Source organism: Mirounga leonina, unplaced genomic scaffold, assembly GCF_011800145.1.
Source record: "Mirounga leonina isolate KUSES-001 unplaced genomic scaffold, KU_Mleo_1.0 Mir_129, whole genome shotgun sequence".
Classification (NCBI taxonomy): Eukaryota; Metazoa; Chordata; class Mammalia; order Carnivora; family Phocidae; genus Mirounga; species Mirounga leonina.
Genome location: NW_023270323.1, coordinates 23,209,752 through 23,236,914, shown reverse-complemented (window position 1 = coordinate 23,236,914; position 27,163 = coordinate 23,209,752). Strand labels below are relative to the sequence as shown.

Sequence of the window (27,163 nt, the reverse complement as noted above, 5' to 3'; positions counted from 1 at the left end):
TACCAGCTAAATTAAGCATCAGATTGATATATATGCTTAATTTTATTCCAGAAACGAAAATAATCAGCTGTTTTTAATAGTTAACAGCAAGCAGAGCTTTGGGCTTAAATATGTAAATGAATTCTAAGACATATGACACTAAACCTACTCAAAGCTGCTTTGTAGACCCCACCTTCTAATGAGTTAATCTAAAGGTCACCACCAGCCAACGTTTTTTATTAAGTCCGAGGCCCTTTCTTTTTTTTCTATCAAACATATATTTACAATTTACAAAACATGAAGTTTAAACAAAATAATTCTAGACCTGTTTAGTAATCATGTGAACCAGACTGGCAAATTCTCACAAGGAATAAGGTCTGACCATATCTTGCTTTTTTATGCTCTGTCTCTCTTTGCTCTCTCCTCTAATCTATTCATCTGTAAAATAATTCCGGCAGATAAGATTTCTTTGTTCAGATTTCAACTTTCATTTCATTTACAAACCTAGCCCTACCTCAAGAATGTCTTCTAGAACATATGCTTCCATTTCAGCCGCTGTCTCCACCATGTTTTATCAAACTGCCATGTTTCTTACTGCACTATGATTAGATCATTGCCAGCAGGAACACTCCTCTGTGTCAGCAAGGGAACAGGAAATGGAATGTTCTATTACATGCCTAAAGCAGCTTAGCTGTTCACTAGCCAGGCATCTACCAAAAGAGCAGGGGGTGACTCACTGTGTATTTTTTAAAGATACAGAAGCTCTATTCCAAAGCAAACTTCTGTCAAGTAATTTCAACAGACAAAATAAATAAAGTCCCCTATTTTACCATACCAAATTTTAAAATCCTAAAATTTCAAAAAAAGAAATAATTATACATTTTTTTAAAAGCTATTTAAACACGTCTGGCTTCCTGGTTGAACAAAAGAGGTTGAAGTGGGTTACGTAGCAATTTATCCTTAGTAAAGCCTTGTAGTGAGATTAATGGCTGTATTAAATACGCAAAGAAGGAGGCAAGGTAATACCAAATTAGGAATTTGCTACATCAGGCAAATGTATTACATAACATATACATTACAGGTGCTGACTTAAGGGTGTCAAAAATAATTTTTAATGTAGATTTTTTTAATAGCAAACTGGTATTCTAGAAACTAATCTGAAATATCTAAGAGAATGAGATCAACATTCAACTGACTTACAAGTACTGAAGCAAGACATAACACATCATGGTTATATTCATTTTCTAAGAATGTCTTTAACTTCATTTACTAACCAGAGGAATGGCCTTTCCCCCACCCCTTATCATAAATACTACAAGAAACTAAGAGATTTCAGATAAATGAAATTCAGAAACACTATCTGGATCATTAAACAGCAAATAAAGTTGGTGACTGACAGCAGAGCCAATTTATATTATATTCACTAGTATAACTGATCCTCAATTTAGTAACATTTGTTACTTTGTCAAATTTCTTCCTTATGTAATCTGGAATATGAAAAAAATGCAATGGAAAAGGAACAATGCTTTACGCTTTGTGGCAGAAATAAAATTAACTGTGCACGGGTAGGAGTGCCACACAAACTAAAACTGAAGTGATTCCTCAATGTACTGATTAACCAATCTAATTATAATTCTAAGGTGAACAGTTTTTCTTGCCTAAATTTTCCTAAGGAAAGTGATTTTTTAAAGGAAAGGGAGAATATAGGAAAAAAATTAGAGGAGGGAGTTATTATTAACACATATGGCCAAATCTAAGCTGAGAAAAGCGAATGACATTGCCAGTAATGTCTCCTCAAAATGATGTCGTGTTTCAGTGGAAAAGGATTTTGTAGTTCTCTTGGGCCTCAGATTATTTACCTCTAAAACAGTATAACATTCATTCAACATGGAGTATCTTCTGCATATTAGAAACTATTCTAGATATAGTCAGTAAGGCATAAAATTTCTTAACAGCATCTTTCTTAAGGCATAAAATTTCTTAATATATGAATATTAAATAAGAAAAATTAGCTAGTACTTAATATCTGATATTTAGGGGGTACCCTTAATGTGTCAGAAAAAATGAGGCTTTTTTGTTAATAAACATGTTATTTCACCCTTATAATAACCCTGCTAGGTGATAATAATTTAAAATAATATTAAGAATTACATCATGCAGAAAAAAAAAAAAGAATTACATCATGCTTACTATATGCCACATGCCATTTTAAGTGCTTTGTATGTATTAACTCATTTAATTCTCACAATAATCCCAAAAGAAAGGTAGGAACTATTATCTCCATTCTACATATGTAGAAACTAAGACACAAAAGGGTTAAGAAATTTGCCCAACTTATTCCCAACTAAGATAATTAAGCTGAGGAGCTAAAATTTAAACCCAGGCAGTTGGCTCAAGAGTCTATCCTCTATCTATTCCTCCAGGTAATATTAGTCTCATTTTATGAATAAGGAAATCAAGTCTCAGAAAGTGTGCACAGTTTTATAGCAGGGTAAGAATTCAAACCCAGAACAGTCTGACTCCAAAGGCTGTGTGAAATTAATGGAAAACAAATGATATTAAAAATAAGGTTTTCCCTCAGGCCATATATAGTGATTACATCTAAGTATGGGTATGCCTGGCATTTGTGGAGGCTTCTGAAACAAAATAATTTGCATTGTTAAGACCTCGCTTAAGAGAAACTAGCAAAAGGGCTTTTACTATTTCCTTTCTTCAAGGTCAATTATTTTTATGCATCAAATTGCTTCACCCTTAGATTAAGAGAAGTCAGTAACAAGGTTTTTCTTTCTCAAACCTTTCTCCAACATAAGCAAGCAAAGACAGGTTTGAGTTCAAAGAACTCTTACATTAGGTCACTTTTATTTCCCACAAACCAATAGGCTTTCCAACTTTATATGCTAAGGAATCAGGGCCCTTATGCCTCAAGTCAATTAAACCATTTACTCTCTCCTTCCCTTCTGTTCTAGGATTACAGGGTGCTTCTCTTATCTTTTTAGATAATTATTGTTAAGTTTTTATGAAAAAATATGTGATTACAGTTTTCCTCCAAGATTATGGATGTTTATATCCATTTATCATCTCTCTCTCTCCTACACATCAGAAGCTTGATGAAAGCAGGTAACATTTTGTCGCCAACATATACCCAGGGCCAGCACAGTCTCTGGCATAGAGCAGGCACTTAAGCATTTGTTGAACAACAAATGCCATGAATTTGGGAATTGTTGGATAGCCAGTAATGCATCCTAATTATTGCTACCATTAGGAATAATTTCTCATAACAAAAACATTTGATCTGTGACTAGGTCACTGAAATAAGATATTAGAAATACTCAACACAACAAGCAGAATATATATTTCAGAATTTCTGTAATTTTTTTATTATACAAGCAAAACAATTATTTATTTTTATTTTCTGGTCCTTTTTGTTAATATGATGACCTATGCCACAGCATGAAATACTTGGGCAAAGTGTGTGAAAGTGATTCATATGTATCAGCCTTAAAATCCTACATACCAAAGTGAGACACCTTCCTTCTAGTTCAACCTCATCACCTAGGCAAAAAAAAAAAAAAACCACCCTGTTTTTCCAGTTGCCTAAACTGATTTCAATGGCACAAGGTCTTTCATTTTTTGCCAAGAGCAAAAGCATTAAAGTGCAAATAGTAATTAACATAGAACAGTTACGCAAACAAATGCAAGCCAACATATGTAAATAACAAATCATAAAAGAAAATACTAAAAGTAAGATTCAAATGTCCAAAGTGAAGAGAAAAGCCTCTCATAAAAAAGAGGGGAAAGGACAAAAGAAGCTCAATAAATACCAAGACTGGATGAAGGAAATCTTCTAATATTACAATTTTATTTAGGACCAGCACTGGTTTCTTTGAATAAGGAACAAGAAAACCACACACACACACACAAATGTGTTGAGGACAAGCAAGCAACATTATTTTGTGACTTAACACTTTGATGTTTGTTCCCCCATATAAAACTATTTTTAATCAAAAATTCCTTGTAAAGGGAGTTTATTCGCATCAAATTTTTTTTTGTTTCTTTTCAAAATCCACATTTCCAAGCAAGGACAGATCATTGGTGGTAGGACAAATGTAACAATTTCACCCACCTACATAAAAGCAAACTACTAGAAAAATATACAACTTCACCTCTCAAAATGTGTGAAACATAATCTTACTTTGTAGTATCTCTTTCTCTTTTCTACCTGTAAGTTGTATTTTAGCAGAAATATGAAACCCAAGTGTGAAATAACCTGGACCAAGCATAAATGATACAGATATTAAAGAATTAAACAGAACTCAAAAGACTAATAAAATCTGGTCAAATTTCTGAAAGCAACTTTATTAAAACAACACTCTCTCAGGATGTCTGGGTGACTCAAGTTGGTTAAGCGTCTGACTGTGGCTCAGGTCATGATCCCAGGACTTTGTCCTGGGATCAAGTCCTGCATCGGGCTCCTTGCTCAGCAGGGACTGCTTCTCCCTCGGCCACTTCCCCTACTTGTGCTTCTCTCTCTGACAAATAAATAAAATCTTAAAAAAAAAACAAAAAACACTATCTCCATGATTTTACCTTATATTTCTCCTGAACCAATCATGCCATAATAATAACTGAAGGTTCTAGAAGTCTAATGTAGCACAGTGATATTCTTTTCATTACAACCAATGTTTACTTTCTTTTTTATTAACTATGGTGTTTAAAGTAATACATGTTCGGGCGCCTGGGTGGCTCAGTTGGTTAAGCGACTGCCTTCGGCTCAGGTCATGATCCTGGAGTCCCGGGATCGAGTCCCGCATCGGGCTCCCTGCTCTGCAGGGAGTCTGCTCCTCCCTCTGACCCTCCCCCCTCTCATGTGCTCTCTCTCTCATTCTCTCTCTCTCAAATAAAAAAAAAAAATCTTTAAAGTAATACATGTTCATGGAAAACATTCACATATATAAGAAAATAAAGAGAACAGTAAACCTACCTCTTAGCAACTCTTAAAAGGCACAATTAGTGTATTCTAGAAATAATCTACATACATGATGTATATCTTAGTGTAAGATTACTTTTTATACAAATGGAAGCATATTATGCATATTCTTCTGCATCCCCATTTTTAAAATTTAACACTCCATGATAATTGTTTCAGGTTAGCACATGTGGGTCTATCGCTTTGATTTTGATAGCTGCTAAAATTTTCACTGAAGAACTATACTGTATTTAATCAGTTCCCTACTGATGGGTATTTGTGTTGTCTCTAATGTTTCATAATGCTGCGATGAGCATGCCCAGAGCAAGGGCACACATAATACACATGCCTAAATATAACTGTATGGTCCATTTCTTGATAGATATATCTATTTAAACTTTTATGCTACCATACTCTGAAGAAGTTGAATTAATTTATATTTTGACAATGAATGAGACTACTTCTATAGAAATATTAAGTATTGACACAAATCTATTAAAAAACCCAGTTCAGAAATCAGCAAGTTTTTAAAACCCATATCTATGTTTATCCCTAGTTCATCATTTCCACTTTTCAAGTAATCTCAAATTAAAGTTACACCTCCTCTCATTTAATTTCTGTCCCTTACCAAAATAAATCACATATATTCATTCCCCGACAGATTAGGAACTTCAATTGCTATTTACAAGAAAGAAAGGAAAGGAAAGAAAGAAAGAAAGGAAGAAAGAAAGAAAGAAAAAAAGAAAGAAAGAAAGAAAGAAAAAAGAAAGAAAGGAAAAGAAAAGAAAGAGAAATTAAAGAAAAAAGGCAACAATGCAGACTCTATCTATCTATATACATGTATTTGGAGAAGAGAAAAAAATGGGGAGGAAAATATCTTTTTAAAAATTAAAAAATTTTTAATCTTTTAATTGGACACTTAATCGACTGTGTCGATTAAGTGTCCAATTTGATTTCAGCTCAGGTCTTGATCTCAGGGTCATGAGTTCAAGCCCCGTGCTGGGCTCCACACTGGGTGTGGAGCCTACTTAAAAATAAATAAAATAAAATAAAAAACTAAAATTTAAAAAAACTTTTTTACATCTACTTTTGCTAGAATACAAAATCCATTCAGGTTTAATGGTTCTTTAACTTAGGACTAAACTGTGAAGTTTTGCCAGAATTTAGTATTCTAAAGATACAAAATTCTTTGGGTATGTTCTCACTAAAGTAAATTAATTAAATATTGTTGGATATATTTGTTGCCCTTCCACATTTATTTCAAACTACTCATTTTTAAAGCAAAAATTCTAAAGTAATCCTTCCATCATTATAAAAAAAAAATCTAATACACGATAAGAAGAGAGAGCCACACATAAGCAATTTCTATTAACATAAAGAGCACTAACAGTTTCTATCTTAGTTTCTTGACACACATTCCAGGGCCAAATTTGATAATAATATTTAAAAATAAGAATGATTAAACCTTCACTAGAACCTCCATACCAAATGTTAACAGTTGGACATGCTTCTGGATATGTGCAGGAATACCTAAAAGGTGATTAAGTAAGGATATTTAAAATTGTAACCTCATAAATAAAATAATGCAAAGGCCATCCAGTAGTATATTTTAAATTGAGGCTAAAGGTAGGAACTATTTTATAATAATTTATCTTATTGCAGAATGTTTTTCAAGGCTAATATTATAAAAAGCCCTAGCAAACGTTTTTTTGGAAAGATCATCATTAGCATTTTCATCATGCATTTATACAAATATTTTTGTGCTTATTAGGTGACAGGCCTTATACTGCGTAATGGATATAGACTGACAAAGTTGGTCCACCTCCAAGAGTCAATAATCTAGAAAAACTTGAACCTGTTTCTCCACAAAGTTTCAAATCAAAATCTTCCATGATTTTTTCCTTTTCTCTGATTTATACTCCCTTTCCATTTTCCTTTAATCCAACTAATAATTAAAACCCAAAATTCCACTTTGAATAAGAGAGAAAATTTCAATATATTTAAACAAAATATTTCATCCAGATGTGTCCTATGTATAGAACGGAATACAAGCACAGTCTTGTCCAAACATAAATAACATAGTAAGCAAAGTAAGAAACAAAGCAGCTTGTCCCTCTTTTCACATTTGCACAGTGTGCCCGTTGGACAGTTGCATTTGTTGTCTCCACCCAGGATGGGTTACACCATGAATTCATTCTTTTTCCAGTATTTCACAATAGGTTCTATGTATACAAAATTGATAAAATATTTATTGATTTTAGGTCACACTCACCTCCCCAAGTTTGTCTGTACTGTGCATTCTCAAATAAAATTTTAAAAAGTACATATATAAAAGAAATTAGCTATTTCAATATTGTTTATTTTTGTTCCAAACAGGATAAATCTACTGATAGTACAGCACTCTCAATTTGGTCAGCAACACATCAGCTGTCCTCTGCTCCAAAGCAACAAGTATCTCCAACAAAAAGAAATACGCCACATACACAACCCCCGCCCCGCCACACACACACATACATACCACACAGGAAGACTGGTAGAGAAAGAAGAGGGGCTGAGGATAAAAATACAAATTACAAGAAAAGACTTAAGTCCAAAACCAACTTTTTAGAGTCACCAATTTCTTCCACTCTTGTGAAAGACAACTATCCTACTCTAGGAGACTGAAGAAACAGCTCCAGGTAACATGCTTAAGATAGTATCAAAGACATGGAAAATAATTAGGGTGTAAAAACTATCCAACTAACCGTGGATAGTTCTAATACCGTCACTGGCTCTTCTCCTTTGGTTCCTGGATGGTTTGGGGTCACTGGCAACAAGCTCCAATCAGTCTGGTCTCTCATGATGCCTGTTACCACTCTACTTCTAGCCTAATTATTAATAAAAAATTTCGAATGGTTTGTCAGCAAGCAATTACTGCAAATATCGAAAGACTGACTATTCTTCCAGATTCACAACTCCATCTCCTAAGAAATGCATTACATTAAATTCTCTTTATCCACCTAAGGCTAGGCCAAAAATTACAAAATAGAGTATCATTCTTTATTCCACTAACCTAATCCTGACCATAGCTAAAGAATCTTTAAGGATCTTCCCATAAAGAGATCTCAAAGCATAACTGACTTTCCAAAGTTCCCAAAGTGGATATACAGATAGGATTCCAACACAACCCTCATACACATACACACACACACACACAGATTTCATTCTCTGTAACTGAAATATTTCTTTGGTCCTTATTAAGCTATCTCACAACACAACTATCTGTTACCATTACTTTCAACTTCCCCCACAAATTTCAGATACCCAGTTTTACTACCAAATCTCCAACAAAAAATAGCACAATATAAGAAAACAGAAGGCAGTATTTACCAACTTTTATGTCTGTGATGGGTATCTCACTAGCATGCTTAATGAAATCAAATTCATATTTTTCAATTCCTTTATCACCAATTTCTTATCAGAATCAAGTATTTTTAGAAAGCCTATCAACTCCCATACTCCTAAAGCACATATATGCCAATGTCCCTCAATGAAGGCAGTCGATACTGTTTAAAGGGTAGACACTGAATAAGCTTACAGATTATTTAAAAGCATAACTTAACTGCCAAACATAATTTTATACGTAGTATGTTTTTGTATGCTTAAGGAAACCACTGCCCTCTTACACAAATTCCACAATTTCCAGTAAAAACACTTAATTTTTAAAGTATTTCTCATAATTATTTTAAAGGTATACATTTACATAACTTGATTTTTTTTTTTTAGCACTCCAACTTACTTTAAAAACTATGTACAATTTAAGTAGATACTATATGTGGGTCTTAGAATCTTTTGCAGTTTACACTTACAATACTTAAAGGCATATAATACTGTAAAATTTTATATTCTTTAAAATCAAATCTGCAAAACATACAAGTAGGCTTTTTCTAATCCTGGTCTTCAATATATCAAAGAAAATGTCAACTTACTAAGAGTCATTGGCAGGAAGAAAGGCTCCAAATGTTCCCATATATCCGAATTTTTAACAATAAATATTTTTTTAAAAAAGAATCATGGAAAGGTTTCAGGAATTGACATATAAAATCAAGAATATATGCCAGTCAATAAATAATTATACATTCTATATAAAAATAGCCACATTCATATTCTACACAACTTGCTTATTTCCTGGAATTAATCTCTATGTGTCTTCTATTTCTACCTCAGTTTCTAAAAACCATGTACCCCTGAAATGTCACTTCATAAATAAAAGCATTATTATCTAACTAGGTAGATGCAACTTCTGTAATCTTTTTAATGTTGTAAATGTGATGCATACAAGATTTTTTCAAAATTCAAAGGCCACAAAGGCACAAAATGAACAAAATGAACACAAAATGAGGTCTTTTTGTACTGCCTGCATTAAATTGGCAATACACTGTTACACTGTTAATGGACTTCTAGTGTGGTTACCAGCTTAACTTTAATACTGTTTTACTTCTGTTTCCTAATTCAGCATTTTTATATGTTATCTATTGACTGCCCACTGACGAAATGAGCACTAACCCTTCTTCTATTGCCCTCAACCTCCTAATTTTATAAGTTATTCTTTTTTATATTATAAAGTTTTATAATGCATTCTACTCCATAACCTTAATTGAACCTATTTTATGTATCTCCTAAGGGGATTCTAAAAACTAAAAATCAATTAAGTACATTTAGAATGTGCTTAGGTAAATACTAATCACCAAGGGAAACATAATTTTATATCATTTAGACATTACTGATTGAAAGAGAACTGTCCATGTATCCCAGTCAGACGACACTCCTGAATTTTCCTAGGTTTCTTCAATTCTTTTTGTAGGCCCAAGATTGCCATTGTAACTACCAGTTTCCTCCCCCCCACACTGCTCTACCACCATATCCTCTATCTTGGACTGTATTTTTCATTGTACTATAGTATCTCAAATATTTTCATATAAGGTGCATAGTTTTTCCAAGTATAAAAATGTACTTGGTCCTCCTATGATAAGTAGTGTGGTTGAGTACAGAAAATTTAGGTCCAAATTTCTTTTCCCCCAAATGTAAAGATACTGTTCGACTGTCTTCAAGCATTCATCAAGGCTGCTAGGAACTCAGTCATTTCATTTTCCATCTTTTATTCCCACTCTGTGGCAGTAACTGGGGATTTTCTTTTTACCCTTAGAGTTCTGAAATTTTACCAGATGTGTCTAGATGTAGATCTTTTTCCATTCATCCTGCTTGGGCTCTTTCAATCTGAAATTCATTATCTTTCTTCCAGCTCATGACCTTTTCTTCAATTATTTCTTTCATTACTTTTCTCCTTCCCACTGTTCTGTTCTCTGCTTCTAGAACTCATATTTATGGATGTGAAAACTTTATGATATAACGTATTTTCCAGACCTCTTTAATTTTCTCTCAATTTTTCCAGATCTTTTTTTCTGCTTCATATATGCAGAGATTTCCGCCTCTTTCGCTCCAAACCAACAATTCAGTCTTGATTCATGCTAAATTGTTATTTAGCCCATCCATTAAAATTTTTCTTTATAATTTTCAAAATCTTTTCTGATTCTCTGCCCCTTTTTTCAATGAAACTACAATTAATGATTGTAACATTTTCTTAAATCTTAAGTGAAATACCAATTACAGTTTTTCTTTGAAGTTTTCTTCTGAATTATATCTGACATCAGTTGTTCTTTTATTCATCTTAATCCTCTTCCATCTTGATTCTCCTCAATTGTCTGATTATCCCTGTCTGTTTATATTGGCAAATGAAAAGATTACTTTAGAGAGTATTGGAAGCCAAAGTGGGCTTTCTCTGAAATTGTTCAAGTTTGTTTACCCAAGTGACTTCTCCCTTAAAAGGGAGAGTAGCACTATTTAAGCAGGCAGGGTATATAAATAAGGCATCCAAGCAAGGTACCTACATAGGAAGTCAAGCTCGCTGGGCACTGTCAAAACTGTTTTCCTCTGGAGTAGCATGCCTTAGTGCCTCTGCTTCTCTCTCAGATTCCAACATCTCAGTAGATGTCCTACTGAATTGTTGGTCTACTTTCCTAAGGGCACAGTCCTTAGATTTCAGGCCTGACAGGCATCACTGCCACGAGAGTTTAGGCTGGAGAAAGGGCAGGAAGGAGGTCCAACTAAAGCATTTTGGAAAATAATTCTTTTAAAAATTCTTGATTACCCAATTACCCACTACTGTTCTTCATATTTGTTGACTCCAAGCTTGGAGCCTTTCCGAGGTTCCCCTAGGAAAACCTGAGCTTACCTCTGGTATTTTGGGTTCCATTTTTTCTGAGATTTTGCTGTCAATCCGATCCCATGAACTTTCTATCTTCTTCAAAATTTCTGGTCCTCTGATGGTACCTGTAGTGGACTGTGAACTGTAATTTTACTGCTCAACATGCTTTCTCCCCTCCCCCTTTTTCTAGTAACATAATCCCTCTTGTCTGTGGGGAAAATAGTCCATGTGATTTAGGAGGTGATTTCTTCCCAACCATCACAGGGGTGGCCACATAACTTAGGTCTGGCTAGAATATCCCATCCCCCTTTCCTTTGGCGGCCATCATTGCCTGGCTGAAAATAAAGCTAAAACATTAGAAAAGAGAGACTAAAAATGTTGAGAGAAACAGTACTGATGACATCATTCAAATCTGGATTTATCCACATCCAGGTTGGATCTTCTCCCGTCGTTCCCCACATACATGCAAACATACATTAAAGTCATAGAGCTAATGAGGTCCTTTTGCTCCTCTTTAAGGTAGTTTGGCTAATATAATAACATCTGTTCCTGCTTTTCAGGACTGTCATTTAATTCAATCCTTATACAATATCAGTGGGACACCGGGAAAAAAAAGTTAAAGGAAAGTGCTCAATCCAAAGAAAACTTAGGACAATAACTATAAAATAAGCTTGAAGAAATAAAAATAAAGCTTTATGGTTTGCTGTTAAACATATAATAAGCTGTAAACTTTATTAAGTATATGTTATCATTCCATAAGACATCCTTCATACGTCTTGGGAGTAAAAAAGCAGACATAAAAACCAATTATCTCTCAAAGAGTTTTTCTCTGAGTCAAAATTCCAGTGGTTTCAAAAAGAAAAAGAGCAAAGGAGGAAAGGTGATAGTAATTTAAAATTTTCTAATCTAGTACTGTAAAAAAAAAAAAAAAAAAATCTCTCTGAATGGTTATATAGTGACAACCCCCGAAAGAAAAATTCTGTAGCTGCTGGTGTGATTATTGGGGCAGAGGTAGGGAAAGTGCTGCTTGTTTTTAATTTTAGAGGTAATAAAAAGTACAGATGGTCACTGAACTCCTCAATGGATAAAAAAGATGAAATCCAGTACTCTTCACCTAAGGTTCATAATTCATGGTTCACAGATTTATGCCTTAAGAACTCCTCTTAAAACAATATGCAAAATGCTGTATCTATGTTTAAGTAAATTTGGGGGAAAAATAGGTCCACAGTTTTCATGAGAATCTAATAACTAAAATTCATAACCTAAAAAAGGTAAAGAAAACTGCTCCTGAGTGAAAAAGAACAATGACAACTTCATTCAAGAATTTTATGTAATGATTAAATCCAGAAAAACACCTAATGAATACCTCCAACATGTAGAACAGTATTTTAGATATATAATTTCCATTCTTTAAAAAAAAGTTAGGAAGAAAATCATTAGCCCCAATATGAATGAAAATAATGAAGTTAAACAGTAACTTTCCCAAAGTCCCATGGTATTAAAGCAGCATTCAAAAGCAAGTTTCCCAACTTGATTTCAAACTCTTTCATAAATGCTTTTTTTCCAGGAGAAATATTCATAAGAAAAGAAATACAAAGGCAATGGGTTATTTCATAATGAAATGTAATTTTACGTCTGGCACAGAAATTGTCAAGTACTAACATGCCTATGGTTTAATGAAAGTAGAATCTGACCCTTATTCCTAATTGCCCTTTGATTAAGATATTCAGGAAAACTTGTGCTTCTGGTAGTGAAGTCAGGAGGACCCTACTATTTGATTAAGATGTATGAATCTTAACACTGAAGGCTGCCTAAGCCAACGAATGGGTTCTCTAGGCAAGCAAAGCTACTCTTCTGGGTTCCATGGGCTACACAACGAAGCTGTTCATGCATGAAGGACAAAAAGCTGAAATGCCAAACCCTTGGGTTTTTTTTATATTTTGGCATAAAAGACAAGAGGATCTGCGGATAAGGCTGAAGTAAGAACTTCCACATATGAAAAGACCTCCCACACACTAAGGCACATTCACAACTTAAAAACATATTCTAGTACTTGGATCTGGCCAAGAGAACTCAGGTACTGGAGTTTGGGTTGGAGCAGAAAATTGGGTCAAATAGGGGAGAGGACCTTGGATCGTGAGGTAATGGTTTTATGGGGGCAAAATAAGAAGAGAAATTAAGTACAAATGAAAAAACAATCCACAAAGCAAGTTAGAGATGTGTTTTAAAGGTTCCAAGATTTCGAAAATATCATGGTCAAATCTTTGCATTGATACTCTGCCATTTTATCTAGAATCACAGAATCATCTGCTAAGGTTACAACAGAGAAGTCACAGAAATACGGACTGCTTCACCATTCCCAGAAAAGGAGCTAAAGAGTAAATAAAGGATGTTGAATTTTGCATTACTCTTATCAATCCCTCTTTATTAACAACACTATGACAAAATACTGTAAGTTTTTTAATTCTGGGGGAATTTAAGAACATACTTTTTTTTTTTTTTAAGATTTTATTTATTTATTTAACAGAGAGAGACACAGCGAGAGAGGGGACACAAGCTGGGGGAGTGGGAGAGGGAGAAGCAGGCTTCTGGCAGATCAGGGAGCCCGATGCGGGGCTCGATCCCAGGACCGTGGGATCATGACCTGAGCAGAAAGCAGATGCTTAACGACTGAGCCACCCAGGCGCCCCTTAAGAACATATTCTATTTAAATACTAAAGATCTGTGCCTGCTTCAGCAGCACATATACTAAATACTAAAGATCTAATGAGTTCAGAATATAATCCTAAAAGGGCATCTAACCCATGTGACTATCACTTGCAGAATCTCTGTTATAGACTCTCATTCCCTATTAACATTGGCTCCATCTAAAATAAATTAACCCACATGCCCAATTACAGCTGAAGAGTTTTTTGTTTTTTTTTTTAAAGATTTTATTTATTTATTTGACAGAGAGAGACACAGTGAGAGAGGGAACACAAGCAAGGGGAGTGGGAGAGGGAGAAGCAGGCTCCCCGCAGAGCGGGGAGCCCGATGCGGAACTCGATCCCAGGACCCTGGGATCATGACCTGAGCCAAAGGCAGTCGCTCAACCGACTGAGCCACCCAGGCGCCCTACAGCGGAAGAGTTTTATTGGCAATCTGTGAACTCAAAAAGAAACAGAGTTGCTGTGAGGATTAAATGAGACAAAGCAATTCAAACTGTGCCTGGTATATGGTAAGCACTCATTAAAAATATTAGTTATTGAAGGCAACTGGGTGGCTCAGTCGGTTTGCGTCTGCCTTCAGCTCAGGTCATAGATCCTGGAGTCCCAGGATCGAGCCCCATGTCCCCACATCGGGCTCCCTGCTCAGTGAGGAGTCTGCTTCCCCCTCTCACTCTGCCCCTCCCCCTCCTCTTTCTCTCTCACTCACTCTCTCTCAAATAATAAAATCTTAAAAAAATAAAATAAAATTAGTTATTGAGATTACAATTATTCAATGTGCTAAATGTTATGAACAACTTCAGGGAAGCAGTGATATTTCATCTGGCTCTCTATGGATAAAGCAGTCAACCAAGAGCATCACCCAGAAAAAATAGATATTAATAGGGCTTGAAAGCTAACATTTGACCTAGCATATCCCAAAACATACTAAACCACTACAAAACCACTGTAGTTTAAAAAATACGGCACTGACACACATAATAAAATAGGAATCATAGAAACAGACCCATTCACCTTTGGTCTAGCACTTTCACCAGTGGAATATATCCTACCAAAATACAGAAACATATACACAAAGATATGTATATCAAAAAGAGCCCACTGCAATATTATTTGTAATGGTAGAACACTGGGTACAACCAAAACACTGGCCACAAACACTGTATAAAACCAGGGAAGTCATGATTCCTGAAAGAGAATACTCCCCAACCATTAAAGGAAACAAGAAACTATATGTGTATTTATGTGGAAAGAGTATGATAAACTATTAATTAAAAAAAATTTCAAAAGATTTTTATCATGACCATATTCGTACAGAACAAGAATTTTTTACATAAATATACATGTGGATAAATGTGTAAAAATGCACAGAAAAAGCATGTAATTACATACACTTAAGATTTATACCTTAGGATATGAAAGAAGGGAGATTTTTCAACTATTATACTCTATCTTCCTCTACTATTTAAATTTTTACAGTTTACATTTACTACATGACTTAATAAAAATAGAAAAGATATAATGCAATTTCCCTTAAGATTCCTCCCACACAAAAAAATTAGAAAGAAAACAAAACAAAACAAAATACCAGTTTAGTATCATGGATGCATACTCTATCACAGGTTTGATTCAAAAGAATGTGTCATCCCGCCAATGGAATTACAACTTATCTAGCTTGAGTCTTATAGCAGCTCTTCCATTCCGGCATTTCTTGAAAATCAACTACATTAAGTTTTAAATTATTCCCAGTTTATTTGAAATATACTTAAAAACATCGAAACAAAACTAAAGAACACTGGAATGATAATACAAAAGAACTAAAACACATTCATAGAATTTTTAAGTCCTGCCTTAAATGTGTATGGAGATGTTTGAGTCCAAAAACAGCGGGTTAAGACTAATGACATCACAGATTAATAAGAAAACTATATAGAGGGGCGCCTGGGTGGCTCAGTCGTTAGGCGTCTGCCTTCGGCTCAGGTCATGGTCCCAGGGTCCTGGGATCTAGCCCCGCATCAGGCTCCCTGCTCTGCAGGAAGCCTGCTTCTCCCTCTCCCACTCCCCCTGCTTGTGTTCCCTCTCTTGCTATGTCTCTCTCTGTCAAATAAATAAAATCTTAAAAAAAAAAAAAAAACTATAAAGATGCTGTCACTGCTCTTGTCTTCTTCAAAAAAGCACCTTTACTTCTTTAGTAGAAATTTGTAAGGGAGGGAGGGAAGAAAGGAAAGAAAGAAGCCAAGCATGCGTAGAGCTTTAGAGTTAGGAGGAAAAAAATATTGTTTCAAAAGACCACTGACTACATTAAACGAAAAATATGGAAAATTACTTTGTTAACCATAAAACCCTGCAGATGTTAGCTATGTGTCAAAAAGCACAGGAAACTGTTAGTACAAACAACTAATTTTAGTATGTGGGCCTTAAGGTTATACAAATGCAGCACATATAAAGATGTATATAATGAGCAGATATAAACCAGTCTACTGTTCTATTGTCCAAATATATGAAATAAAGGTAGTAATTCAAAGAGTAGGAAAGGATAGACTGAAATAGCCAATTCAAATGATTAACCATTCAGAAATGTAAGATTAAGTTCCTATCTCCCTCCATAAGCCAATTTAAATTTAAAGGACACGAATTAAGTGTAAAAAACAAGACGTACAGGGGCGCCTGGGTGGCTCTGGCGTTAAGCGTCTGCTTTCGGCTCAGGTCATGATCCCAGGGTCCTGGGATCGAGCCCCACATTGGGCTCCCTGCTCGGCGGGAAGCCGGCTTCTCCCTCTCCCACTTCCCCTGCTTGTGTTCCCTCTCTCGCTGTGTCTCTGTCCTATAAATAAATAAATAAAATCTTTAAAAAAAAACAAGAGGTACAATAGCCAAAGGTAGAATAACAACCCAAATGTACACTGAGGGATGAATAAACAAAATGTGCTATATACATACAAAGGATTATTCAGTCTTTACTAAAAAGGAAGGAAATGTTCCATATGCTACAACATGGATGAACCTTAAGGACATTATGCTAAGTGAAATAAGTCAGTCACAAAAAAGGATACTATATGATTCCATTTATATTAGTCATCTAAAGTAGTCAAATTCACAGAAACAGAAAGGTGAATGGTAGTCGCCAGGAGATGAGGAAAGAGGTAAATGGGGAGCTGTTTAAGTTTCTGTGGGGAGTTTCAGTTTTGCAAGATGAAAAAGTTCTAGAGATCTGTTGCACGACAATGTGAATATACTCAGCACTACTGAACTGTACACTTAAATGGTTAAAATGTGTAACTTTTTTCGTTGTGTTGTTTACCAAAATTACATTTTTCTCAATTACGAAAGAATTAAGAGGTATGCATTAAATTACCTAGGCCACTTTTAAAAATTATGAAACTATAAAGAGATCAAATAAAGTGCTTGATCAAACTCCTAACATCCAAGTGGCAAATATGGCTAAAAATACAACATCAAAGATTAAAAAGAAAAAGAATGCATAAAATTGCATCTGTCAAGCACAAATCTTTACAAGACGATATAGGAAAGAAATACAGTTTCTCCCAAGAAATTTAAAAATCTAATATGAAATGGATAATCTCCCAGAAAATATCAATTGAAATGTTAATGACATCAAATCCGACAGTATGTTAAAAGAATACTAGATCATACTAAATATTCCAAACAGTTTAATATTAGGAAATTTATTATTACAATTCATTATATGAATAGATCGGAGGGGAGAAGAAATACTCATTCCAATAGATGTCAAAAATGCATTTGATAAAAGTTAGTATACATTTCTGATAAAACTTAATGACCTAAGAGAAAGAGATATATTAAATAGAGGATATTTGCATTATACTTAATAGTGACACAACAGCACTCCCTAGATAATGATTGCCTCTATTACCACTTTTATTCAACATTTTGGGAGTGTTCAAAGCTAATGCAACAAGAGGAAAAACAAGAGGTAAAAACACTGAAAAGGTAGAGACAAAAGACAATCATCTGTTGGAGTCAATATGAAAACTCACCAGAATAAACTCACATAAGAATTCAGTTTAGCAGCCATATACACAAGATCAAAATATCAAAATCCATAGGTTCTTATACTCCAACAATAACAAATTACAAAGTGTAATGGAAGAAAAAATACCATGCATGACAGTAGTAAGAACTATAAAATAATCTGAAATAAACCCCCCAAAATGTGCAAAATCTATATGAAAACTCTAAAATTTTATTAAAGACAGATGAAGGGCCTGAAGAAAATAGAGGCATGGCATGTTTCTGGATGGAAATGCTCAGTATTATACATCTATTTCTCCTCAAATTAATCCATATTTCAATCTAATTCCAATTAAAATCTCAATGGGCATATTTTATGGCAGTTTACAAAAGCCATCTGACAAGTTAAATGCACAATATCTAAAACTCTTGACAGATCAATGAGGGAGAACTGCCTTCTAAGACATCAAAGCATTCTAACATACTAGGTTGAGCCATATGAAATCACAGAGATTTGAGGACTCTCCATGTACAAAAAGAACAGTATCAAAAGGTCCAACCTAATAACTAAAACTGATGTGGACATAGGAGAAAAAAAAACAGCTATTAATAATCTGGGAATGTTAAACACTCAAATTTCCCTACTCCCACCACCCACAAATCCCTTTCTAAGTGTTAAGAAACAGAGGAGTCCACTAAAATATTTAATACTAATAAAGCTTGGTTAAAGGCCAAGAGGGCCTCCTATTTCTTACCCCAGTAGGAGTCACAGGCAGAAAACTGAAAGGGAGGGTGGAGAAGAGAAGAAGTGTAGGGAGGAAAAGTTTCTTTCAACAACCCTGAACAGGAAAGGATACCTAAGCTGAAACCTAAAAGAGGAGAGACAAAGAACCAGGGGAAGAATATCCTAGAAAGAGAGTAAAAGACCCTAGGTGAGAAAGTCTTCATGCTCTAAGAACAGGTCAGTGGGACTAGAAGATAGTGAATAAACTAAAAAGGATATAAAATGAGGCTAGAATAAGAAGGATCAGCCATACAAGGTCTTACAGGCCAATGTAGGAGTTTGGGTATTATTTTAAGAGCAATGAGAAGTCAAATAATGATTTACATTTCAGAAAGACTGGCCTAGTTGCTGCATGAAGAATGAATTGAAGTGTGAGGAGACAAGAAAGAAAGCTAGGAGATCAAATTAGGAGAGTACTATGAAGTCCAAGTAAGATAACAAACAGCCTGGGCTAATGTGATGGTAGCAAAGATGGAGAGAAGTGGAAGTTTCAAGGTATACTTTGGAAGTCTTATGTCCAGTATCCTTCCCACTCTACCACCTCACCTTTCTGGCAACAGAAACACTTTCTGGGAAACTATTCCATGAGACTCAGGTGAAAATGACCTCTCCTAGTCTACCTCCTAGAGGGGCAGAAAGACATGACTTACACCTAGATAAAGCATCTTTTTCCTTTTCAATGGCTGGTTCAGGCATGGACACATGACCCAAGCTAGGCCAACAAGATTATTTCAGGAGTCAGGAGTAGCTTTTTTTCCTTGGATTGCCAGCCATAAAAACAATGTAATCCTAGAATTATATTGGTGTAAGACATTAATTATCCTCCAATATCCATACTTCCCTTCTTTTAGTAAAACACTTTTCCACAAGTTATATCTGGGTGTGATGGCCATTTAGCAAGAGCTGGGTCCTAGTAATGGACATACAACTAAGTTCTGGTCAGGAAGTGATGTTTGCAATTTCTTGGCCAATTCATTAAAAGGAAGCTATCTGTGGTTGCCTTTCTGTTTCTTATTTCTCATGTGCTGTGCATTAGTTTTTCTAGGGCTCTTATAAAATACCACAGACTGGGTGGCTTAAACAACAAAAATTTATTTTCTCGCAGTTTTTTAGGCTAGAAGTCCAAGATCAAGGTGTCAGAACGTTTGGTTTCTTTGGAGGTCTCCATCCTTTTCTTATAGATAGCTACCTTTTTGCTGTGACCTCACATGACCTTTTTTGTGTGCACGTATTTCTGGTGTCTCTGTGTCCAAATTTCCTCTTCTTATAAAGACACCTGTCAGATTGGATTAGGGTCCACCCATATGACCTGATTTGACCTTATTCCCTTTTTTAAGGCATTACCTCTAAATGCAGTCACATTCTGAAATACTGGGGGTTAGGGTTTATCAATTTTATTTTTTGTATCATAAGTGTACTCTTTAATCCCCATTTCCTATTTCACCCATCCCCCCCACCTACCTCCCCTTTGGTAACCATTAGTTTGTTCTCTATAGTTAAGAGTCTGTTTTTTGGCCTGTCACTCTCTCTCCCTTTTTTCCTTTACTTGTTTTGTTTCTTAAATTCCACATATAAGTGAGATCATAGGGTATTTGTCTTTCTCTGAATGATTTATTTCACTTAGACTCTCTCTAGCTCTATCCATGTCATTGCAGATGTCAAGATTTCATTCTTACTTATGGCTGAATAATATTCCAGTGGGGTGTGTGTGTGTGTGTGTGTGTGTGTGTCTGTGTGTGTATCATATCTTCTTTATCCATTCATCTACTGAAGGACACTTGGGCTACTTCCAAAGTTTGGCTATTGTAAATAATACTGCAATAAACATGGGGTGCATGTATCCCTTTGGATTAGTGTTTTTGTATTTTTGGAGTATATATCCAGTAGTACAATTACTGGATCGTAGGGTAGCTCTATTTTTAATTTTTTGAGGAAACTCCATACTGTTTTCCACGGTATGCATACCCAGTTTGCATTCCCACCAACAATGGGGGTTAGGGTTTCAACATGAATTTTGGAGGGACACAACTCAGCCCATAACCGAACTGGACTGTGGATATGATGCTAGTGAGCCAAATTAGACTTTGTAGATGAAGTCAACACCCTAAGGCAAAGCTGTGCAATAAAACTTTCTGTGATGATGTATATGTTCTATTATCTGGCACTCTCCAAGATGGTAGCCACTAGCCACATGTGACTATTTAAATTAATTAAAACTAAATAAAACTAAAAATCTAGATCCTGTTGTACTAGGCATATTTCAAGCACTGAGTAGCCACATGTGGTACACAGCTACCATACTCGACGGCACAGGTTAAGGGATGGTGTAACAAAACAGGAGAACTTGGACTTATGCGTGACCTGAAGAACTACCCCCAGAGTATCACATAATCTATCTTGCTTCAACCACATGTGTTTTGGAGTCATTTTGTTCCAACAACCCATCTTCTTCTTTTTTTTTATTTTATTTGCGAGAGAGAGAATGAGAGACAGAGAGCATGAGAGGGAGGAGGGTCAGAGGGAGAAGCAGACTCCCTGCTGAGCAGGGAGCCTGATGTGGGACTCTATCCAGGGACTCCAGGATCATGACCTGAGCTGAAGACAGTCGCTTAACCAACTGAGCCACCCAGGCGCCCAACCCATCTTCTATTTTAACCAATACAGTAAATTAGAAGTAGAGTGCTGCCGTAACAAATTCCTAAAAACTCTGGTAAGGCTCAGAGGACAGATAGCAAGGAAACATGTCAGGCTGGGAAACTAACCACCTCTGTTATGCAGTACCAAACCATTTAGTAAAACTCTTGCCTGCAATAATGGAGAGGGCACATTACATGACTAACAAGTGTGTATAGCTCTAATAAAAGCAGTTAGAAAAACTCAGAATATTGGTGGGTATTGGCTGTTTAAAGAACTGGCAAAAAGATCAGCTCAACCAAGTGTAAGGCAGTTTGTGAACAGAGACAGACATAAATACAGTGCCACTGAAAGAAGCTCTCTCAGTAGCAAACCCTACCCTGAGTCCAGTAAATCGAGGCCTCTCAGGTTAGGAAAGGCAGGACTTTTGTGCTCCAAATATACCAAGAGAACTTTGTAGCAAAGAACATGTGAAGAGGGTCCCTTTGTGATGGGTTTTGATGTGTCAACTTGGTTAGGCTAAACTAAGAGGAAGGGAAGGCAAGCAGCCATTTTGTAAATACTTTCTCTCAGGTATTCAAACACTAATCTAGGTGCTGCTGTGCAGGGATCTGTAGATGTAATTAAAGTCCCTAATCAGGGAGCACCTGGGTGGCTCAAGATGATTAAGCATCTGCCTTCAGCTCAGGATCCCAGGGTCCTGGGATCCAGCTCCACGTCCGGCTCCCAGCTCAGCGGGGAGTCTGCTTCTCCCTCTGCCTCTCCCCCTACCTGTGTTCTGTCTCTCTCTCTCTCTCTCTCTCTCTCTCAAATAAATAAATAAAATCTTAAAAAAAAAAAGAAAGAATTTATTTAAAAAAAAAAGTCCCTAATCAGGTGACTTTTAAACTAGGGTGATGATCCTCAGTGAGCCTGACCTAGTAGGTGAGGTCTTAAAAGAGATTGGGCTCTTCCTGGCAAATGAGACTCCAAATAGCAGCTGAGTCTGTAATTGTTCTCCCTTCCCTGGATCCTCCTCTCCTAACTTCCCAGGGAGAACAGCATCAGCATATGCCCACGGGTTCTAGCCTGCCTGAGATCTTCCTTTCCCAAATGCCTACCTTACAAATTTCAGACTTACTTAGCCAGCTCCCAGAATTGTAATCCAATTCCCTGTAATAAATCTCTTAATACCTACCTCCCTCTCTCTCTCATATATAAATCTCCTATTTGTTCTACTTCTCTGGTTAAACTCTGACTGATAGACTATTCAAGCCTATTATTTCAGATGCCCTCAAGGTAGACCAGTAGTAACACAAGGAAAGAGGAACAGGCCTAGCACAGAGACTAGTACAGGAATGAGTAGATTTCACAAGTTATGACTAAAAGAGATCTTCTGCTGAAAATAATGTCATATGGTACTGACTTAAAGAAAACAGAATAGAAGTCTATTAAGTTTTTAAAAGAGTTTTACCACCGAACTACATTACTGGCCCTTAAAAACCTATGATTGAACCTTAAATAACCCTGCAGCTCCTTAATCTATACCAACTAGCAGGGAGCTATAAAAGTTGTGCAATTCCTAGGGAAGTCATATTCTTGAATGCCTACTACTTCAGATGTAGCAAAGGAAAATAACAAACAAGGAAGAATCACCTAAGAACAAAACCAAGGACACACACAATAGTCAAAAGGGCATTCCTCCCACAGAGCAAAATCAAAGTTTAACCAAGGAATTTATATAGTTGCCAAAGCAGAGTCTTCTGATCAGGATTTCAGCCATTAATGTCCATTAATATGGACCAACAACTGCTCTCTACTTCTATTCCTTCCTTCTCCAAAGAAGCATCATTATGATTATCCTATTCCTATTCACCACTGTGCAATGGGTTGGGCAAAAGGAGAGACACATTATTTATTGTTTTATAGATTACTGGCTGAATTAAGAGAAAAAGAAGTATGTAAATATCTGTTGTGTTGAGCTATGCCTAGTAACTGGATGGAACTTTGGAGTGATACTCCTGAGAAAGGAAGAAAAGTATATTAGAAGAAAGGTTTGTACAAATGTTGGGTGACCAAAAGGTTCATACCAGTACTCAAGAAGAAAGGTTTAAATTGGAAATACACACTTGATAGTCACTAGCATATATATAAATACACAAGACTAGATAAGATCACCTAAGAAGTGAGACTACATACAAGACCAAAAAGGGCCCAGGACTGAGCAATGAGGTACTAAATAATCAAAGAATGTACAGTGAGGAGAGTAGGAGGAAGCAAGAAGACCAAAAAAAGCAGCTAGTAATGTAGAAACGGAAGAGGGTGGTATTATATAAGCAAGAGAATAGCATTGTTTAAGAGGCAAAAATTGGTCAACAAGGTCAAATACTACTAAAAAGAGTAAATAAGAAATGGACACAACAATTAAATATTATATCCAAAAAGATATCTGTGTATCTTTCAAAAACAAAGCACAGCAGTATCAAAAGAAAATTTCTAAGAATATTTTCTTAAAATACTGGGGTGAAGGTCTCCAGAAAGCAAAAAAGAGTAAGTCATTTTACTACACAAAAATAAAAATATTTCTATACTGTGAAAATACTATAAACAGAGAAGAACAAATAATACTGTGAAGGATTATTATGCATAAATATAAATAGCACCAACAATCACTAAGAAAAAGACAATTCTAATAGAATAATAAGTAAAGGATATAACAGGAAATTTTCAAAAGAAATCCAAATGAAAAATAAAAATTAAAGTTTACTCAATGTCAATAGTACTCAGGAAAACGAAAACAAAAACAAAACACGATTTTTTGTTTAACACATTTTAAAAACTAAGACTGCTCATTTCTAGTAATATTCTTTTTTTTTTTTTTTTTTTTAAGATTTTATTTACTTATTTGTCAGAGAGAGAGAGCACAAGCAGAGGGAGAAGCAGGCTTCCCGCTGAGCGGGGAGCCCGATGCGGGACTCGATCCTGGGACTCCAGGATCATGACCTGAGCCGAAGGCAGTCGTTTAACCAACTGAGCCACCCAGGCGCCCCATCTAGTAATATTCTTAATACCCTGTTGATAAAAGTAAAACTTGGGAATATTTATTAAATTTAACATGTGCATAACCTCTGACCCAGCAATTCTTTCCAGGAATCCATTCCAAAGAAATATTTTGTCTACCAACATAGGGGTGCCTGGGTGGCTCAATTGGTTAAGCATCCAACTCTTGGTTTTGGCTCAGGTCATGATCTCACTCAGGGTTGTGAGATCAAGTCCCATATCTGGCTGCAAGTCTGCTTGAGATTCCCTCTCTCCCTCTCCCTCTGCCCCTCCCCCTGCAAGTGCACACGCTCTCTCTAAAATAAATAAATCTTTCAGAAAATGTCTACCAGTATAAAAGAGCAAATAAATTATAAACATTCATACTATGGAACATTCATAAGTAAATAAGAACAATGAGGCAAAACCTAATGCACTCTGTCAGACACACATATCCCCTTCTCCACCCCATACTCATTCACTCCCACCAAGAAAGAAACTAGAATGTTTGATATATACCAAGCTGTTAGCAGCATTTACTTTGAGAAAGAATAAGATAAAAACCTTTATGTATAAGATTTTTTTTGAAGTATGAATGCATTCCTTAGTTTTTATAGTTAAATAAGTATGTAACCATTACCTGAAGACTTAGCTCTTCAACTGATGTATCAATAAATCTTTTAGCAAGCAATAAAACTTATAGCAGACAAAATGTGTAAGTGATAGCTTTGTCCTCTGTGACAGATAATTTGATTAACATACACCAAGCGGAAAAAAAGAAAAAATTTTCAAATAAGGATTAATTCTGGAGGGTAAAATTATAGGCAATTTTTGTATTCTTCTTTAGATCTTTTTGATTTTGTCAAATTTTCTACAACTATGTACATATTTAATTAATAATGTTTAACTATAGAAATACTATATTAAAATCTAATTTGGAAGATATTTAACATTATACTTTATACTACTATAACTCAATTTCTCATATTTTAACATATTTGTACCTACATTAACCACAAGTATACCTTTATAACCCCTATTCTCACTACAAAATCTTCACGGTAAAATTAGAACGGACGTCTTTGGTGTCATTTAATTGTTAAGGATATTCTAGAAAAATAGCACATACAGACATCATCTTTAAAAAATAATCAGAACATAATACCATAAATTAGTGAGTATTACAAGAGGCACTCATAAAAGATGTAAAGTCTACCCAACTTATATTCAAAAACAGAAATAAAACAATCCCTATAATGAGACCAATTCTAAAGGAACAGTTACACTGAAAACTAACACAGATTTCCAAATAAATTAATTATACAGGACTAAAACCATCTTCACAGTTTTAAATTGTTATTAATTTTATCTCAACATGACTTAAATTTTATGGAACTAGGAATAATGTTTCAGGGGTTTTGTTTTTTTTTTTTAGATTTTATTTATTTAACAGAGAGAGATACAGAGAGAGAGGGAACACAAGCAGGGGGAGTGGGAGAGGGAGAAGCAGGCTTCCCACAGAGCAGGGAGCCTGATGCAGGGCTCGAGGTCATGACCTGAGCCAAAGGCAGACGCTTAACCACTGAGCCACCCAGGCACCCCAATGTTTCAGTTTCTTCAAATTCCTCATAATCCCTGATTTTGCTAGGTCTCAGTAATGCCTTTTAAATTTATTTAGCAAAGTATAAATAGTGATATTTTCTAAAAACCATAAAAAAACCCATTCCATCACTCTAATTTTTCATGTATGTAAATTTAAGTTTTACTAACCTACAAGGTGAATAAAATCATTTAACTCAACATATACAGCTATTATTTTAAATATAGCTAACTTTTTAACATTCACTGAGAGGGAAATGGTTGAGATTACTATATACTGAAAACAGCCACACATAGGAGAGACTCAATAAATGTTTGTCAAGTAAAAAAATTAACTCCTATACCACATCTTGAACTAGTAAGAACTGTACTAGAGCCTTTATAACAGAACTATTTCTGTTATTAAATTCAAATAAAAAATAAGAGTGAAACCGCATAGAGAAGGTAAGAGACAATAATGAGGTCAAAGACTGAACTGGAAATAAAGCTGGTATAACACAAAGAATTCCTTTTCTTCTCAGGTCTCGGATTTAGGGTGATAGGAAAGAGTGAAAGGAAAATAGAACTGTATGTTAATGTTTATTTATTTGAAATTCAAAACTGATGAAACTAGTTTTTCTACAGATCTGAGATATTTCTCAAAGGTTCTTTAATTAAAAGACGATTCAAGAGGAAAAACCCAGACCACACACAAATTAATTTTAGGACAGGTTATTTCTTCACTTTTTTTTTTTTTTTTTTCTTTTCTGTTCCTTTCTTTTTGGGGAGTATGGGAGGATTGAAAAAAAAAGATTAAATGAAACTCAATGATAGCTCAGGAGGGGAATATGTCCAGCTGGAGATGCAAACATACATACTAGTTTCATAAATTTGTCATGTCTAGTGTGTACTTTCAAATAATCTCAAGAAATAAGAAATAATTTAGTTATTTTCAAATTTGAAATGACATTATCTAACACACCTCACATTTTTCTCCATGACTCAAGTTTGAGTAACTGATTAATCTGAACATTAAATAACAAGCAATAAGAATATAATTAAGTATGATCTGCAGTTTTCCTTGATCATGGATTCCATCCCTAACCCTCCAATCATTTTTTAACTATCCCACTCTAGAACTCGCTTAGTTTTAATCATCATTTTCATGGTACAGCAGGCAGAAATATATACAATCTATTTTGTACAGATGTATCAAAGAATTATTTAAGAGTTATGATTCTCCAATACCTCATTTCATCTTG

The 27,163-nt window shown here is 35.3% G+C and overlaps 1 protein-coding gene across 4 annotated transcripts in view; it reads right to left on the bottom strand.

The window, feature by feature from the left end:
* Window positions 1–27,163, bottom strand: part of ANKRD17 (ankyrin repeat domain 17) — a 161,562-nt gene that overhangs the window by 127,271 nt on the left and 7,128 nt on the right. The window contains exon 1 of one of the 4 annotated variants that reach the window (XM_035004817.1): window positions 494–855. The exons of the other annotated variants lie outside the window; for them this stretch is intronic. Coding sequence (XP_034860708.1) covers window positions 494–547 — 54 coding nt within the window. The 5' untranslated portion in view covers window positions 548–855. Of the gene's footprint in view, window positions 1–493; window positions 856–27,163 lie in introns of those variants that run through there. 4 annotated transcript variants of the gene reach the window in all.